This window comes from Cupressus sempervirens, chromosome 8 (genome assembly GCF_028749045.1).
Source record: "Cupressus sempervirens isolate cs-2001-9-10 chromosome 8, ASM2874904v1, whole genome shotgun sequence".
Classification (NCBI taxonomy): domain Eukaryota; kingdom Viridiplantae; phylum Streptophyta; class Pinopsida; order Cupressales; family Cupressaceae; genus Cupressus; species Cupressus sempervirens.
Window position 1 is genome coordinate 21,661,143 of NC_143125.1, and position 17,997 is coordinate 21,679,139.

The window sequence follows — 17,997 nt, forward strand, 5'->3', positions numbered from 1 at the left end:
CACGTGGTTGGGAGGAGTAGCTACATATACCACTGTTGGGGACCAGTGTACAGAGATGGTCTATTTCTAGTGCAACTGATGCTTGATGTTTCACTTGGTTTATCTAGGTTCCAAAGTATATTTCCTTGTGGTTTATGCTTTAATTGAAATGTTTGGATATCATGTTTAGATGATGTTAGTTTATTTGATGCATTCCTTATTTATGATGTTTAACATATGGTTAGATGATGCGATTCACTTAGTTGGATATCTATTGCTTTATTGGTTTAACATGTTAGATGTTCTTGTTCTTATGATGTTATCACGTTGTAGTAGTGACGCCCTGATAAAACAGCTCTAACTATCCAGTTGGCAGTTTGGGATTTTATGCGCAAGGGATGGCTAGGGCCATCGAGGTCTCATGATGTTATTTTGGTTGGAGGAATTGTGCTTGAGTTTAGTTGTTTTTGTACATTGTGATGTTGCTTTCTGCATGTTTTTTATTTATTGTTTTGGATAGTTGCATTCTATTATGCTACTCTTGTGTTCGAGTGTCCAAGCCTCGACTTGTGGATCCAGTACTCCCCAGTGTGGAAGTTCTTACTCTCTATTTTATCCCTCTATTTGTTTGAAGGATTATTTCCTTGCATTCCTAGGTGATAGTGTTTCAATATTGGGCAATACTGGAAAGTATCGCACGCCAAAGGAAAACTATTGTACAATACTGGAAAGTATCGCATGCCCAAAAGAATTCCATCGTATGATACTAGAAAGTATCACACACCTTTTGAGAACGATCGTACGACATTGGAAGTGTATCGCACAACCATAGTAACTCTATCGCCCATACCCTAAAAGTATCACATGACCATTAGAGAAATGTTGTACGATACTGGTAAAGTATTGCCTAGTTTGTTTAGAATTGTCGCCTGGCTTTGTGTGAAAACTTGCTCGGGCGACCAGCGGGCACTTTTCGACTTGACCGAAGGGTTTTGAGAGGTGATTGGGATACCCTCTACGGAGTTCTTGAACCCTATTGTTTGACCTTTCAAATCCAGGATGTTTCGGATTTGAATGTGTTTGCGACCTCCATAGCTTCGACATTTTTGGTCAATAGTGGCGCTTGGAGATTCGTTGGTGTTTGGATGTTTGATTAGTCTTTTGTTGCGATCTTTGTAATCCTTGTATGTTGATTGTTGCGTGCATCCATACTTGTTTAAAAAAATATATCTTGGCTTTTATTTATCCTTGTTCCAAGGATCTCCGAGTAGGGCATTACATGCAAGGAGTCAATTAATATATTAACATAAAATATAAGCAATGCTATGATACCACACTTTTCATGTCAAGCTAGCAGGACCTCATTGCAAACCATAACCAAACAAGGAGATAGCACATGTTAACCCAATATTCTTGCCTACCTTTGGTTGCATCCAGTCTTGAATACAAAACCCAAGTAGGTACTCTACTCTTTGTTGGATCCTTTCAAGAGGCAAAGCTCTCTTCAAAATGTGGCGTTCAAACAAAATTGAGTGAAATCATCAAACCAGGGTCAAATGTAAAAGACAAGAAGGAATTACTCTCGTCAAGTTCATGAAAACAATTAAAGTTGCTTCCCAAGTGAAATGGTTCAGAAAAGCTCTGGTTGCAAATCAAATTTTTGCATCTTTTATCGTAATTGCCTGGAATAGGGATCTTTTCTCTTCAAGGAGGGGCAATTAGGCTAGAAGGATTTAGGGCAGTCAAAACTACCACAAATACACCATTAGTCCAAATCATAGTAACACGGCTTGATTTGTCTTGGCAGCTGTAATTGCAAATGTTGCAGTAGTAATATGAATCGCCCCTCTTGTACAACTATGCATCACCATTCTTTGTAATGGCTAGAAACAAGAAGAAACAGCCATAATAATCTATTATTACAGTCCAGATTTTTAAACCATGACCATGTTCAATAATTTTTTTGCATGTTGCTTGAATCCTTATCATGCATGAATCTTCTGAACTCGTAACTTAAATACATCTCTTTGACTGAGTTGTCCAGATATTCAGACCTGGGCCACAAATCACATGTTTTACAAGGTCCATTCAAAATGCCTGATTCTCTTATGAAACTACTAGCTATTTCAAATCCACTTCTGAAGATTTACCCCTGTTAATTTAATTAAAAGATTCTGCCAAATTCAACATTATTTCCAAACACTTAAGTAGCTTAGTAAATCAATCTCCCAAACAATTTCCAATATGGAAAAACTAGAATTCAGTATGATCTTCAGGCGGACATGATCTAGACCCAATATTCAAACATCAAGATACTGAAACAAAACTACCTAATTTATTTAAACAAAAGACATCAATTAAATTTAAGATTTTGATAGATCCACTGTATCTGTCAACACAAATAGGAAATGCCCCAGGCCACCAACTGAACGCAGGAAAAAAAATCTGAATTATGTTTATTTGAAAAAGCACTTCCCCACTCTCGTTATAACAGTTGCAATTCCAAGCATTTCTAGTAACTAACAACACTTCATGAAGATTAAAAGCTTTAACCCCATTGGTGAAGAAATGTTTCAGAAATTTACAAATTATACAAAAAGGAGGTCTCAACAAAGAATGGATAAATAATACCATATTTCATGCTTAACCATGTTACACAAGGAATATTTTTCCTGTGGGTAGAGAGCTTGTATTTTCAGCATCTCTAATAGATACAAATTAGACCTTAATTAAATACAACCTCTCACCATGCAAACTGCATGTTATGCAAGAGGAATTCCAGGCCCAAAGTGCCAGGAAAATAAATGTGCTTTACTGCTACTCACATTTGAATGCATTGACTACTTCAAGAGCAAGAACCATAAAATACATGCTCAGTGGACTTGAATTGCACAAAATGACAAAAAGCTACAACTCCTGTGATATAGCATCTTCGTGGAATTCAGAGGAAGGATCCGACATGTTTGATACATGCATTTTATGTGGATCTTCATCATATGTTGTAATCTTACAACGTTTAATATCCATACTTTCCTCACTCCCGGCCGATTCTCCAAATCCATTCATGGTTTTGTATTCTTTTGTTTCCAGTACTGCAAGCTTTGCAGATATATGTCGTTTTTCTCTTTCAAGTGCCTCCCGCAAAACTATCAGGTCATGGTGATTATGTTGGCGAATAAGTTTCATGGGCACTTTTATAAGTACCTACAAGAAAAGAATATACTTTTAATGCACATGAAGATCTCAATGCACTTAAACAATGGAAGAAAAATAAGGCATAAATGGAGTAAGAACATAAACGATGAAAACTTTGCTTCTTGTATTGTAATTAAACAACACCAATGTGAGTGTTAAGTTTTTACTGCACGTCTGAGTTACAGGTTACTCTTTGCTTTTTGTGACAAAGTTAAACAACAATAATGTAGTGATGTTTTTTTATTGTGCCTCTGTGATAAAGGTTACTTATAGCCACATATCAAGAAAATGAAAATCAGTAGTAGTTCCACAATATCAAATTGATGCAGAATTGTAATATATACCATGTTAATGAGTTGGAAATGTTTGAATAAACTAATAGCATTCGTTCTCAGTATCACTAAATCATTTTACATTTTAATCTACAAACCCACTTTGTCTAGTACAAAGTAGACAAAAGGATGCAGATAAGATGATATAGATAGCTAAAATGTAGAGTAGACAATAATGAACATATAAAGTGAATATTATACTTATACCAAAGTCGTGAAACTGTGTAAATAGGCATCTACCAGTGAGCTCGCATGTAATACAAATTCTTCTAGAAACCATATGCCTCAAGTTGAAACATATCCTTCCTAGAGAGAGGGTAAGAACAAATATTATTCCTCACAAACAGAGACCACTTATATGATTTCATTGAAGATTGCACAAAATAGTGTAAGTTCAGATCACTAAGGCATTATATCCACAATGATTTCAAGAAATTGAGTAGCTATTATAAAATGCAACCAGTTCAAATGTATACTCAGATGCATGTACTTCTGATATACTTAATGGCATTGGTATTAGATCATTTAAAGTCAGAATGCCACCGTTATCCATCTGCTCATCCACTCACATGTTTGTACTAGATTCTTTGGATGATACTTTCACTAAAAATTTGTTTAAGATTACCAATTTCAAAATCTATATGGCAAGAAGTTACATTTGCTCCTGCCCCAGGATTATCATCTTGGCTGAAGAATTTGCAGTTGCATTGCAAAGCAAATAAGGTGGATGGCGATATGCAAACAATTTATTTCTTAATTGGCAAACAAGCTGACACATGTCTAGCAAGCTCTAGAATGTAGCAAACATCCAATTTGTCTTCAAAGGCCAATATTAAAAGGTACATCCCAGCTGCATAATCAAAGTCCCTAACCGAAGCAATTAAACATTAATGGAGAAAGGTCAATGAAACGGCCTTTCACCTTTTGTTAGTGCTGTATCCGGTCTCTTCTGATTAGGTATGGTGATTCAACTTATACTTCAACGGCCATCTTTCTCACTTACAATGCTAGTAATTTATTGATCAAAAGTATTTATTTCCCCAAATTCGTTCAAAGAAGAAGAGCTTATGAATGGCCTCAATACATGTACAGCTAAGTCACAGGTTATGATGAATTTCATCCATAAGTTTGAATTTCAGCAAATTTTTTCCCCTTCCGAACTTTATGATATTTAATATAATATTGTTATTTATAATAGTATTTATTTATTTTAAAATTATATTGAATTAATTAATGTAATTACTTAGCAACATCAAACTAATTTGACAATTTTGTGGATCTATTACTTATATTTCAAAATAAATAAATTTATATAAGTTAAATTTAATGTCAATTTTTTTCCAAATTTTTACCCTCGCTAAATTTCATCTGATTTTTTTGACTGACGAACTTGGATTTGAATTCAAACCTTGTGACTTAGATGTACAGTGAGGGTGATCCTCAATGAGAACCTTGGAGACATGCTACATGATGAGTTATAAATTTACGAGGGAGCAAACAGATAGTTTTCTTCACCTCTATGCATTTGAAGGAGAACTATTCTACTACCACAGAAGAAAAACACATATAGTTAGTTTTAGTTTACTATTTATTTTAGTCTTCAACTCTTAAGTCTACTCAGATCCTTGCAAAGTTATAAATATTGTCGTTGCAGATTTGTGGTTGTTCCTGCCCTATAAAAGCACTTATAGTTTCTAGTGCAATTGGAGTATCTTGAGGCCATCCACAAAAAGAAGCCTAAAAGGTTAGCTCGAAAGTGTTTAATTGACCTTGTTTTTGTGTAGTACAACCTTCAGTTACATCCAAAAAAGGTAGACCAGCACACGTGTTTGAATTTCTGATAGCCGCTCAACACTCACTGTGGGCATACATTCAACAGTTAGAAAAGAAAGTTCTGAGACAATTTTTAGCTGGCCTGTTTAGGCACAGCTATACTTTAGTGCAACTATGACCATATTACTAGCATAGTTTTAAGCAGCTGCATGCATGACTTTTATTTACAGATTTTAGGCAATGCATTTTTTTTGAATGTTAATTCTAGGCAGCTACTGTACCTGTAACTCCAATTTTCAACTGAGACCTTGTTTGGAATAACAAGTTTGTGGATCATTTATTACCCTTGGCATCCATACTTTGTTCATTCAAAGCTATTTTCCAAAATAATACTATTATTTTTTTAAAACAGCAACCATTTTCTGATTTAAATTTGAATTGTTTACTTTTTGTGCTTTCAAAAGTTTGTTTATGCAGATAATAGCACTCTGAATTGTAGGTATGACTGATATTTAAGAAAGACAGTTTATGTCAAATTCTAGAGCGCAGAAACTGCATACCATGAGGCACTTGACCTCAATAACATCAATCAAAATTCAGATTGGATTTTAGTAAATGTGGATGCATAGTAATGTTATTTTTCATCTAAAAAGAGGGAGGCAGCAAAATGGGGAGCAAAGTTGGCAATATTTGAGGAGACTAAAGGCAAGCCATCAATAACTGGTTCATTAAATTCACATCATGATCCTACGTTTGAGGTTCCTATTGACAATGATAAGAGTTACTTCACAAAAAAGGTACAACGCTAGTTCAAATTTGAGGACACCTATATAGCAGCAACCTTTGTTGAGTTTTAGTCATAGAAGAGACTCAGAGATTATGAACATGGAAATTACATTATGATATTGAAGTTACTATGTATTGAACTCGTTTCTGTGTCTATGATGTGCATCAAACTCTAATTTGAACACTATATGAAAGAAACATGTAAATGTTTCCTAATTAGTACTATGCATGTTTTCAAAACTGTTTTTACAGATTTATGTGTTTTTGCCGTTTTGTAAATTCATCAAAATTTTCCCTAAATTTTGGTTGAGTCCAAAATGCCGTGTCCCCATCTTGAAATAGGATTTAATAATAAACAAAAAAGAACTAAATAAAAAATAAAAAAGAATAAATTATAAATAATTAAAATTTAGTTTAGTGAAATGAATGGTCAGATAGCATGAATTGGAAAGTTGTGTCTCCCTCAAAGATGAGATATAGGAGAGGGGAGGAAAGAAAGAGAAAATGGAGCATGGAAATCAAAGAAAAATTCATAAAGGAATGAGAAGTAAACAAGGGCATGACTCTTTCAAAAGGCAGAAATTATTAAGGGTTATAAAGCGAAGAAGGTTTCAAAAGAGGGGAAGAAGGGATGTATTATGGGTACACAAAACAGACTTGTGTGAAAGGAGAAATGTTAATAAAAGCAGTCTTCAAAAATACTTCTAGCAGATCTGAGAACAAATTATAATCATATCTTTAAGCAGAGTTTCAAAAGAGCTTAGAACAGATATAAGGCAGAAGATGATTTAGGGCCGCCCTTTAAGGCAGGTCCTAAAGGTTGTCTGGAAGAAAGAAGAACAATTTCACTCCAGCAATTCAAGTTTGTAAAGGACTTGTTGGCAATGAATAATATCCTAGTTACTGGATTAGTGCCTGGGAGCCCAGATTCAGGTCCGGATCCAATCCGGATTCAGATTCCTACCCGGATTTGTGCTGATCCGGGGAGGGTCCGCATTTTGCACTATGGATTTGTCCAAATCCTTGGGTCCACAAATCCAAACAGATCCACAATGCAAAATGAGGACCCTGTCCAGATTGGCACGAATCTGCATGAAACCCCAAGGATCCCACACAAATCCGTGCGAATCCATAGGCAGGCTAAGTTGACTAGTGGGTTCAACTTTAAAAATGACTTCTTTTTTTATATTTTTTTGCCTCCTAACACTAAAACGACTCTTTTATTCAACATCCAAACACATTTCACCTCACATTTGCTCTCTATTTTGTTCTATCATTGTTGCAAATTTAAAGAAGTGCTTGGATTCAAAGGAGTTCAATTGTGGAGCTGCAAATATCTTGCAAGAAGTGATTAAGATATGCATTTCAACCATTTTCTTTAGTTCTTTCATAGATTATTAATTTATTTCAAGTCTCTCAAAACTTGTAAAACAATTTCAAGTTTTTTGTGTAAGTGTTGAAGCATGCTTTTCTTTCATTTTGTTTCTAGATTGCAACAATCATATAATGAGTGGTCAAAACACAGTGTGTAGGGAGGGATCACAAAAATTCAAAATTGAAGAGGGGCCTCCTTTATGGAGACACAGCAAGAATTACACAATGTCCTAGGGGTGGGGCATACATATGGAAGTGTAATTATTGCCATGTACAATATAGAAGCTCCTATACCCGAGTGAAAGTACATTTTTTGAGTCCTAAGAGTCAAGGAATTAACATGTGCAAGGGTGGTGAGGAAGATAAGAAGGGATTGCTAGCTGCACAAATAGTAGCTTTAGCAAAGGGGCAAGAAGATGTAGACAGAGCACTTGCAAAAGGAAAACATAGTGCTTATAACCCAAAAAATAAACCAACACCACGACCCAATCAACAAAGCACTAGAACACATCCTTTCTCACCTATGCCATCTTTGGATGATGAAGTTGTTGAGTAGACTCCACTCACCCACAAGAGAGGTGATAGAATCTCTCCAAGGTGTGCTTGCACAATTGCTGACTAGACTATTCTAGAACTAGTCTCTTCTAGACCCTAAGCTCACTTCTAGAGCCTTACAAATCTTGACAAACCTATCCTAAGACTTCCCTAACTCAACTCAATGAGTGAGTTCCTTTGTGCTTCACCTTGAGGGATGACTATCAATATGATGCCTTAAACCTTCACTCTTCCTTGGTTGACTCCAAGCGCAACTTCATCAAATGACCTTCACCAGTGTTGCAGGGGGTTTATCCATCACTATACCATCCACTTGTCTCCCAAATAACTCCATTTGAACAAGGCATCTAGGGTTTTTCTATCGAGTTTAGGATTTGCTTTGGTTTGGCCTAATAGGCCTAATTAGTCAATTAGCCCTAGTCAATGGGTTTTTCCCAATTCTTTCTCAAAACTTCCAAACAACCCCAGAAACAAACTAGGTATTCGGATACCCTTTTCAAAGACCTTGAAGATTTTGGTGGTCTTAGGTCCCTAAGTCATCCGTACAGTGGGTTCCTAAGATATAGGGCTAATAGGACTAATACGGCTAAAATTGTGTTGATTCCTAATTTCTACTTAGAAATCTAACTGAAAGGATTGGCCAAGTCCCAATCGCACTCCTGGGTATCTATAGGACCCCTAGGCTTCCAAAACCATACTTGGTTCAATGCCTTCACTCTTTCCCGTGCACATACACACCAATCTTGCACTATCATGCACCTAGCTGGGCTTGTTGATCTCGCCAAGGGCATGATGTTAAAAATAGCTAATCTTTGTTTCAGAGCTCCTCCTTTCACACACATAACCTCCAATGGCTTCCCTAACATATTCCTCTGAGCCGTAATGATTTGTACGATAGAGAACTATGAGGGAGCCATAAAACCAAAAATGCCAACTACTACCTCAACAAACTATCTATTTGCAAAACAATTTCTAAACCTACTCTAATGAACTCAAATCAACTTAATTACTGAACAAAAAATGCTTGAATCTATCTACTCTACACAAATCCAACACTAACACAAATAAATCCATAAAAAACACAATTACTCTCAATGGGAGATGACTATCACTCCCAAAACAGAGTTCTCAGTTCTATTCCCATCAAAGGCTCCACTACATCACACACTACATCGGGAAATGGGGTCCTAGAAGATTAAATATGCCATACCCTTGATATTTGGTCATTATAGAAACTACCCATAATGATGCCTTGAAGAGAATCCAATCTTATTGTTTGTTGTCATGCAATTTTCAAAAATTACAAAATGTTGTCAAGCAACATTGTGACAACTTTTACATATTTTTCCTAAATTAATGTTAAGGGTCTCTAGTTGACCTAGAATGATGTAGAAACATCTAGGGACTAATTTAGGCACATTTGTACCCTTTCCCAAGCCTTAAAGACTTTTAGACCTACATTTCCTGCTTTAGGCCTAACCTAGCACGACCCACTACTAAAGCAACAATCAACTAGGTTGGATTGATCTTAGTCTAATCCACCTAGGAACACACAAGCAAGACCTTCTAAGGTCAAAACAACATCCCTGACTTGACTAAGGTCAGTACAAGCCAAAATTGAACAAGTTTGAGGAATAAGCCTAGTTGCTCCTACACCAAGAGATCCATTAGAGAGGGCATTCCAAAATGAATTGAGAGATGTTGCTGATCATAGAGTTGGACGTTGTCTACTTACAAATGGTGTTCCATTCAATTTGGTGAAATCACCTTATTAAAGGGAGATGGTGCAAGCAATAAATACAACACCATTTCGTTACCACGCTCCTGGTTATGAAATGTTGTGTACCACCATATTATATGATGAGAGAGAAAATGTAGAGGCCCAACTTAAACCAATAAGAGATTCTTGGGCTCAAACGGGTGTGTCTTTTATTTCGGATGGATAGAAAGATTGTAAAAATCATCCATTAATAAATGTTATTGTTGTATGCCCCGAGGGGGCAAAGTTCTTGAAGGTGGTTGATTCTGAAGGGCAAGTTAAAGTTGCAAAATTAATTTCCCGCATTCTCATTGATGCAATAGAGTCGGTGGGGGTTGATAATGTTGTCCAGGTAGTCACGGGCTATGCAAAAGTATACAGGGTTGTAGTGTTATTGGTAGAGTCTAGATATGATCATATCTTTTGCACACCGTGCACTATCCACTCTCTCAATTTGGTGATGAAAGCAATTGGCACCCAAATAGATTGGGTGAAACGGATATATGAGGCTAAAGAGATTCAAATTTTTGTGACAAATCACCACATGTCACAGGCAATTTTCAGGATTTTCTCAGACTTGGAATTATTGAAGGTAAATTTTTAATTTAAGATTTAATTTATATATTATTGGATTGCATTGTAAAGATCTGCAGATTCTGATAACAGATCAGACTTCAAATCTAAAGACTAGATAGGCACAAGAATAACCTTCAGCAATAACACCTATTTTCAGTTTTAATATATCCTGGCACAAATACGAACTAGAGTATTAAGAGTTGTAGATGAACTTGTGAGCATATGCAGACCTGGAGATCAAACTGTTTGTTTTCTGTATATCCCCATACTGTCTTCACAGCCCGTATATATATCCATTCAGAGGGTATGTCCCTTAAGGGACATAACCCTTAGCATCTAATTAGTAATTACTTTTCTCTAAGTCGGCATCTATATAACAATTGTTAGTCTGTCCTAACTAACGTTTAGTTAAGATACAAAACTAAAATTATTATGCCTAGATCGCCGACACCCATAGGACTAATATAAGTAATTACACAATGCCATTTTCAATGGAATATATGACAAGAAGAGTAATACGTAGACCTGTGGATTATCCAGGTTATTTTCTTAACACTCCCTCTTAACCTGATAATCCAACAGAGAGATATTATATCTAGCAACATCAATGCAAATGTTAACCAAGAATTAATACTCTATATCTGTCTATCTCTTCTTAATAAATAGTATCATAAAACATATGATACAAAGTCATATTACGAAGCCTATGATATGACAAATCACTGCTACTAGTGATAAAACACAAGTTGTGACTCATAGAAGTTGGTACTTCTAAATCACAGCTAGCTCCTGAATTTTAAGATCTACCAGAATATAGGATAAACCTAAAGAATTTCTAGAATTCTTTATCCAATTTGTGACTCGTGAACATGTCAATGTCACAAGACGATCTAAAAATTCACCTAGATCTTATAGTAAAATCTACTGTTAGGACATTATCTAAGAGATCGTCACCTCTCATAATGCCTATTGTACAAGTATTCATTATTTTAGAGATCGTCACCTCTTAAATAATGATTACATATGGTGGAGCCCATTACAGTGAATAGCCTAACAAAATAAAATTTATCATTTTATTAATAATCAAAATAGTACAAAATAAATTACAACTCAACCATACCAAGTCTCTTTCTGAAATGTTCTATTTTTACTCTAGATAGAGGTTTGGTGAGTATATCTACTGTCTGATCTGCAGTACAGATGTATTCCAATTTCGCAGAATTCCTGTCTACCATATCTCTTACATAATGGTAAGGAATTTCAATATGTTTGGATCTATCATGGAAAACTGGATTCACTGAGAGCTTGATGGAACTCTAGTTATCACAATGAATTACCGTAGGATTCATGGCTTGCCCAAATAATCCCACAAGCAACTTTCTCAACCATACTGCTTCTCGAGAAGCCATTGCTGCAGCAATGTATTCAGCTTTTGTGGAGCTCTGAGCTACTGAAGACTGCTTTCTGCATATCCATGAAATCATAGTTGATCCTAAACTGAAACAGCACCCTGAAGTACTTTTCTTGTCTTTAACACTTCCACCCCAATCTGAATCGGTGAATCCATGCAAATCTAAAACCACTCTCTCATATTTGAGTCCACAATTAAGAGTACCTTGAAGGTATCTCATAATATGTTTAACATCAACTAGGTGAATTTCCTTAGGTTCACACATAAACTGACTTAAAGCATGAACCGCATAGCAAATATCAGGTCTTGTATTTACTAGGTACATCAAGGACCCAATTATCTACCTGCAGAGAGTAGAGTCTATAGGAGGTGATTTTGCAGCTGCTTCTTTAAGTTTATGCAAATTGGTCTCCATTGGAGAAGACATGGGCTTGCAATTCCAAATTCCGAATTTCTTCAAGATATCTGAAGTGTACTTCCTTTGATTCAGTATGATATTATTAGCATTCTGTTGCACTTCCAATCCTAGGAAGTAAGGGAGAAGACCCAAGTCTTTCATCTCAAATTCTTTGATAAGATCTTTCTTACACTGATCTATAAGATGATCATCACCAATGATTAATAAATCATCAACATAGAATATCAATATTACCATACCATCTTTATCTCTCTTATAATATAAGTTTGGATCGGCTTCATTCTTAGAGAATCCTAAACCAGTGAGATATTTATCAATCCTTTCATACCAAGCCCTAGGAGCCTGTTTAAGCCCATAAAGAGCTTTCTTGAGTCGGCACACAAAAGCTTTTGGATCATGGGTTTCAAATCCTTCTGGCTGCTCTATATAGACCTCTTCAGAAATCTTCCCATTGAGAAATGTTGTCTTTACATCCATATGATACTTTCCATCCCTTAGATGCGGCAATTGCTAAGACAACTCTAACGGTAGTATATCTGGCGACAGGAGGAAAGGTTTCTTCATAATCAATACCTTCTTTCTGAGAAAAACCTCTGGCTACAAATCTGGCTTTATATTTCTCAATACTTCCATCTGCAGCATGCTTTATTTTGAATATCCATTTTGAAGAAACAATGGATTTTCCTTTCGGCCTTGGAACTATTTCCCAAACATCATTTTTCATAATTGATTCATATTCTTCTGTCATAGCTTCTTTCCAGGCGTGATGTTTAATAGCATCAGAAGGATTGGTTGGCTCTATTTTGGATAAATCAATCATATTTGTTGTATAACCAAAGAACCTTTTAGGTCTTTTACTTTCTCTGACTGATCCTGAAGGTGCAGCAAAATCTTGACCTGCTTCAACTATTTTTATAGCCCAAAGTGACCTTTTCTTTGAACTTTCTTCAAGGTTTACTTCATCTTCGACCTCTTCTAAGTTCTCCCTCAGGGATTCAGATTCACTTATTCTTTCAAAATTTGATACAGGAGAGGGCTCATAAGAATTTATTGCCCTTTTAAATGCAAGATCTTCCTCAAAGACTACATCCCTGCTAAGTTCAATAGTTTTCTGTCCAGGTATGAAAATTCTATATGCTTTAGAAGTTTCACTGTACCCTACAAAGATACCCTTCCTTCTAGATGGTTCCAATTTGGTTCTCTTTTCTTTTGGCACATATATGTATACAGGACATCCAAAGATTCTGAGATGACTTATATTAGGTTTTATTTTAGTAAATACTTCTTCAAGAGTCTTATCTTTAAGATAGGAGTGAGGACTTCTGTTTTGGATGTATACAGCAGTACAAGAGGCTTCTGCCCATAGATAGTATTCTAGATTTTGGTCAAAAATCATAGCCCTAGCAGCTTCTATAATAGCCCTGTTTTTTCTTTCAGCTACCCCATTTTGTTCAGGGTTATAAGGAACAATATACTCCCTCTTGATCCCTGATTCTTTACAAAAAAATTTAAACAAATCTGAAGTATATTCTCCTCCATTATCTATTCTAAGGGTTTTAATTTTATGTCCCGAAAAATTTTCAGTTAATGCTTTGAATTCCTTAAATCTTTGTAGGATTTCTTCTGATTCTTTGCAATTTAAAAAATAAATCCATGTTTTCCTAGAGAAGTCGTCTATGAACAAGACATAATACTAGAATCCTCCAAGGGAAGGAATAGACATGGGTCCACATAAATCTGAATGAATTAATTCTAGTACATTATTTGTTTTTCTAGTACTATCATGAAAAGGTCTTCTAGTACTTTTACCTAGGGCACACCCTTTGCAAATACTAGGGTGATCTTGTTTTAATTTTGGTAAATCCTGTAACCATCTTCTCCATAGTAGATAGGGTTTTAAAGTTTAGGTACCCTAATCTTCGGTGCCATATTTCATTTGAATCTTCTGCTTTGTGAACAAGGGCTTGAATGGGTTCTATATTTAGTTCATACAAATATCCCTTTTTTTGACCAATTACTTTGGCTTTCTTGATGGAAGAATTCTTAGCCCAAGTTAATACTTTGCCATCCATGAATGCAACATTGTGTCCATCATCTTCTAATGCTGTAATTGATATTAGGTTCTTTTTTATCCCTGGTACATATAGTACATCTTTCAGAGGGAGAGTATTCCCTGTTTTTAGCTTCAAAGTGCAGCTACCAATTCCTTTAACTGAATGCGCTGAGTTATCACCAATAGTAACTTCACCGTTAACTTTCTCGGACAAGAAATCTAGAGGTTTTTTGTATCCTGTTATATGCTTGGAGGATCCACTATCTATTACCCATGCCTTATTTGAGATTTCATTTGATAAGGAGGAATACAAAACACGATTCTACGGATCATAAGTTTCTTCTTCTCTAACAATATTTGTGCAATTCGTTTGTTGTTTGGAGTTTTCTGGACAGTTTGATCTGAAGTGTCCAAATTTTTCACATTTGAAACATTTTATTTTTGATAGGCCTTTCTTGGACTTTCCGTTCTTCTAATTTCCTTTATTTTTCTTGAAATGCTTTTTCTTTCCTTTATAAGAGTTAGCATTAAGAACATGAAGTTCTTCATGTTCCATTTTAGGTTTTCCTACTTTCTTTAGTTTTCTTGATTCTTCCTGAAGACAATCATTCTTAAGTCTGTTAAAATCTGGAAGCTGATCTATAGCACTTATTCCTTGTGCAAATGTTTCCCATGATTCTAGCAGTCCATCTAAGGCCATAAGCGTTAATTCAGTGTCATTTATGATGGTTCCTATGCTTGCCAATTCATCTCTAATGCCAGCAACTCTTCGAAAATAGGAGTTTATTGATTCTCCTTTCTTTATTTGGATGTGATTTAGTTGTCTCTTTAGTGCAAAGACCCTCGTTGCATTATTCACTTCAAATGCATTTCGTAATGCATTCATCATATCGTAGGCAGTTAGATGTTTTGTAAGCATAGGTATGATGTCATTCTTAACTCCATCCAAGATGATTTGAATGGCTTTCCTGTTTCCATTGGACCATATAGATTTGTGAGGTTCAACGATTTGTGAGGTTCAACAGGTGGCTGCTTGGATGCTCCATCAACAAACTATCTAACATTATTTTCTTCAAGAATCATCAAGATTCTGAATTTCCATGCTTCAAAATGTTCCTTTCCATCAAATCTGTCCTCAGGCCTGATTGTATATGCCATTGGGAATGAAGAATAACAACTGGATATGAACAGGTCTGATATGTGACAATCTGTAGAGCCCTAGATCTAATAACTAGGCTCTGATACCATGTAAAGATCTGCAGATTCTGATAACAGATCAGACTTCAAATCTAAAGACTAGATACGCACAAGAATAACCTTCAGCAATAACACCTATATTCAGTTTTAATATATTCTGGTACAAGTACGAACTAGATTATTAAGAGTTGCAGATGAACTTGTGAGCGTATGCAGACTTGGAGATCAAACTGTTTGTTTTCTGTATATCCCTATACTGTCTTCACAGCCCATATATATATCCATTCAGAGGGTATGTCCCTTAAGGGACATAACCCTCAGCATCTAATTAGTAATTACTTTGCTCTAAGTCCGCATCTATATAACAATTGTTAGTCAGTCCTAACTAACGTTTAGTTAAGATACAAAACTAAAATTATTATGCCCAGATTGCCGACACCCATACGACTAATATAAGTAATTACATAATGCCATTTTCAATGGAATATATGAGAAGAAGAGTAATACGTAGACCTGTGGATTATCCAGGTTATTTTCTTAACATGCATGATTTCTTTTGTGTTGTTTACATTAACATATTTTAAATGTGTTACTAACTTAAGTTTCACATGTTCTTAGTGGCGGAAACCCGCTTTGCCTCTCACACAATTGTCTTGAAACGACTTGTGGGGGTAAAGGGTACATTGGCATAGATGGCCATTAGCTCACAATGTGGCATTTGGAAGAATTCCTATACAAGGGCCCAAAAAGTGAAAGCAATGATACTAGATGATGATTGGTGGTGTTGTTTGGATTATGTGTTGGAATTCACCAATCTAATCATGGCAATGCTTCAATTTGCAGACATTGATGAGCCATGCCTCGAGGATATTTATGATTCCATGGACACTATGTTGAAAAATATTAAAATGGTGAGTTCTACGTTCCTCTACCATTGTTTATTTGAGAGATGTCTAGATTCTAAAATTTAAATTTAAATTGACATAATCACTAATGATATTTATTATTCATATCTCATATATATGTAAGTCATACAAAAGAGAGAGAATAATCCTCAAGACATCTTTTACAAAAAGGTGGAAGCAATTGTTCCTCATTGATGGAACAAGATGACCACACCTTTCCACCTCCTCGCATATGCTCTATCCCCGAGGTACTGTAGTGCTTATCAAATGTTTGTACTTATGTTATCAAATATGTGTACTATTGATATTTGAAAATGTTCAATTGCATTATGTTATCCCCCAAGCACTATAGTGCAGAAGTATTTTGCCTTCCAAGTAGAGTGGCACCAGTTAGAGATGCGGAGGTTGCAAATGGGTATAAGAAGGCACTAGCTAAAATCTTCCAAGATCCATAAATTGGAGTGAATGTGAGGACTGAATTCATTGCCTTCATGGGCAAGACTATATGTACCTCCAACCTCTTGCCATTAAGATCCTATACCAAGTTTATAAAATTTAACACTTGAAGTTAATTTCTTAAATTTAACACTCTTGATTCATTTAGTTTATTTTGATTCTTGTATTCTTTTACTTTCTATCTAGGTTGTGAGCTCTTTTGCAGCTAAGCGGAATTAGAGTACTTTGTCCACTCAGTCAAACATAATTGGTTGGCTGTAGAAAAGAAGACCTTATGTTCATTCACAACAATGTGTCTGTTGTCACGAAAGGATCCCAGGGACAAGAAGAGACCCGAGAAGCTTTGGGATGTACAACCCAAGACTCCTGATTTAGATATGATCATTTGGGGATCTTGCTAGAGCCACTTTGGCTGATGTGGATGATGAGGAGGATTATGAGTTCACAATCCCCTCAACTACAAGTGGAACTGGTTTGGATTCCTCTGGTGATGTATTGGCACTTGCAGCTCATCAATATCCCGTTGATGTGGATTTTCTTGAAAATCCGTTTGATTATCGAAATTAAAAACTTTAGTCTTGACTCTTCTATGAGTGAATCATATTACAAACTTTGAAATCTAATGATCTATATTTTGAATTTTCATAAGTTCATTTTGTAATTTAGTAATTCAATGTGAATGTGTTGATTTCCTTTATAATCGTGAAAATAGATCAATGATCAAGTATACTAGAATCATAGATTCATACTACGAAATGACTTAGTTTTAGAATCACGTATATTCTCTTACTTTTTTGTATACACACACACACACACACACACACACGAATACTTACGAATCATAATAGGGAAAAAAATTCACAAATCCGTAGATACGATTCATGCGCCCAAATCAGATTCGGATCCCAAACTGGCAACTAAGAATAATATTTATGAAGGGCATCACTAACACTTAGAACCAAAGCACATGATTCCTTATGGAAGAGAGGATACTTCCAAAGATCACATCTCTTTAGGGAAAAAGGATGATATAAAGCCAAAATAGGAATAAGTCAGCAAGGCATAAAAGAGTGAATAAGAAAGCATTGAGCAAGAGATTTGCAGACTTGATTTTAATAAATTAGATACTAGTTTAATTACTACTCAAAGCATCGGTATGGCACATGGTTCATTCTGACCTAGCTGATTGATTATCTTGTCTTCCATTTTGAGAGGAAGTAGGAACTAT

General features: G+C 35.6%; 1 protein-coding gene across 1 annotated transcript in view; it reads right to left on the reverse strand.

The window, feature by feature from the left end:
* Positions 1-2,581: 2,581 nt before the first annotated feature.
* Positions 2,582-17,997, reverse strand: part of LOC149541380 (uncharacterized) — a 189,522-nt gene continuing 174,106 nt past the window's right edge. The window contains exon 14 of the mRNA XM_089796650.1: positions 2,582-3,183. Coding sequence (XP_089652776.1) covers positions 2,887-3,183 — 297 coding nt within the window. The 3' untranslated portion in view covers positions 2,582-2,886. The remainder of the gene's footprint in view (positions 3,184-17,997) is intronic.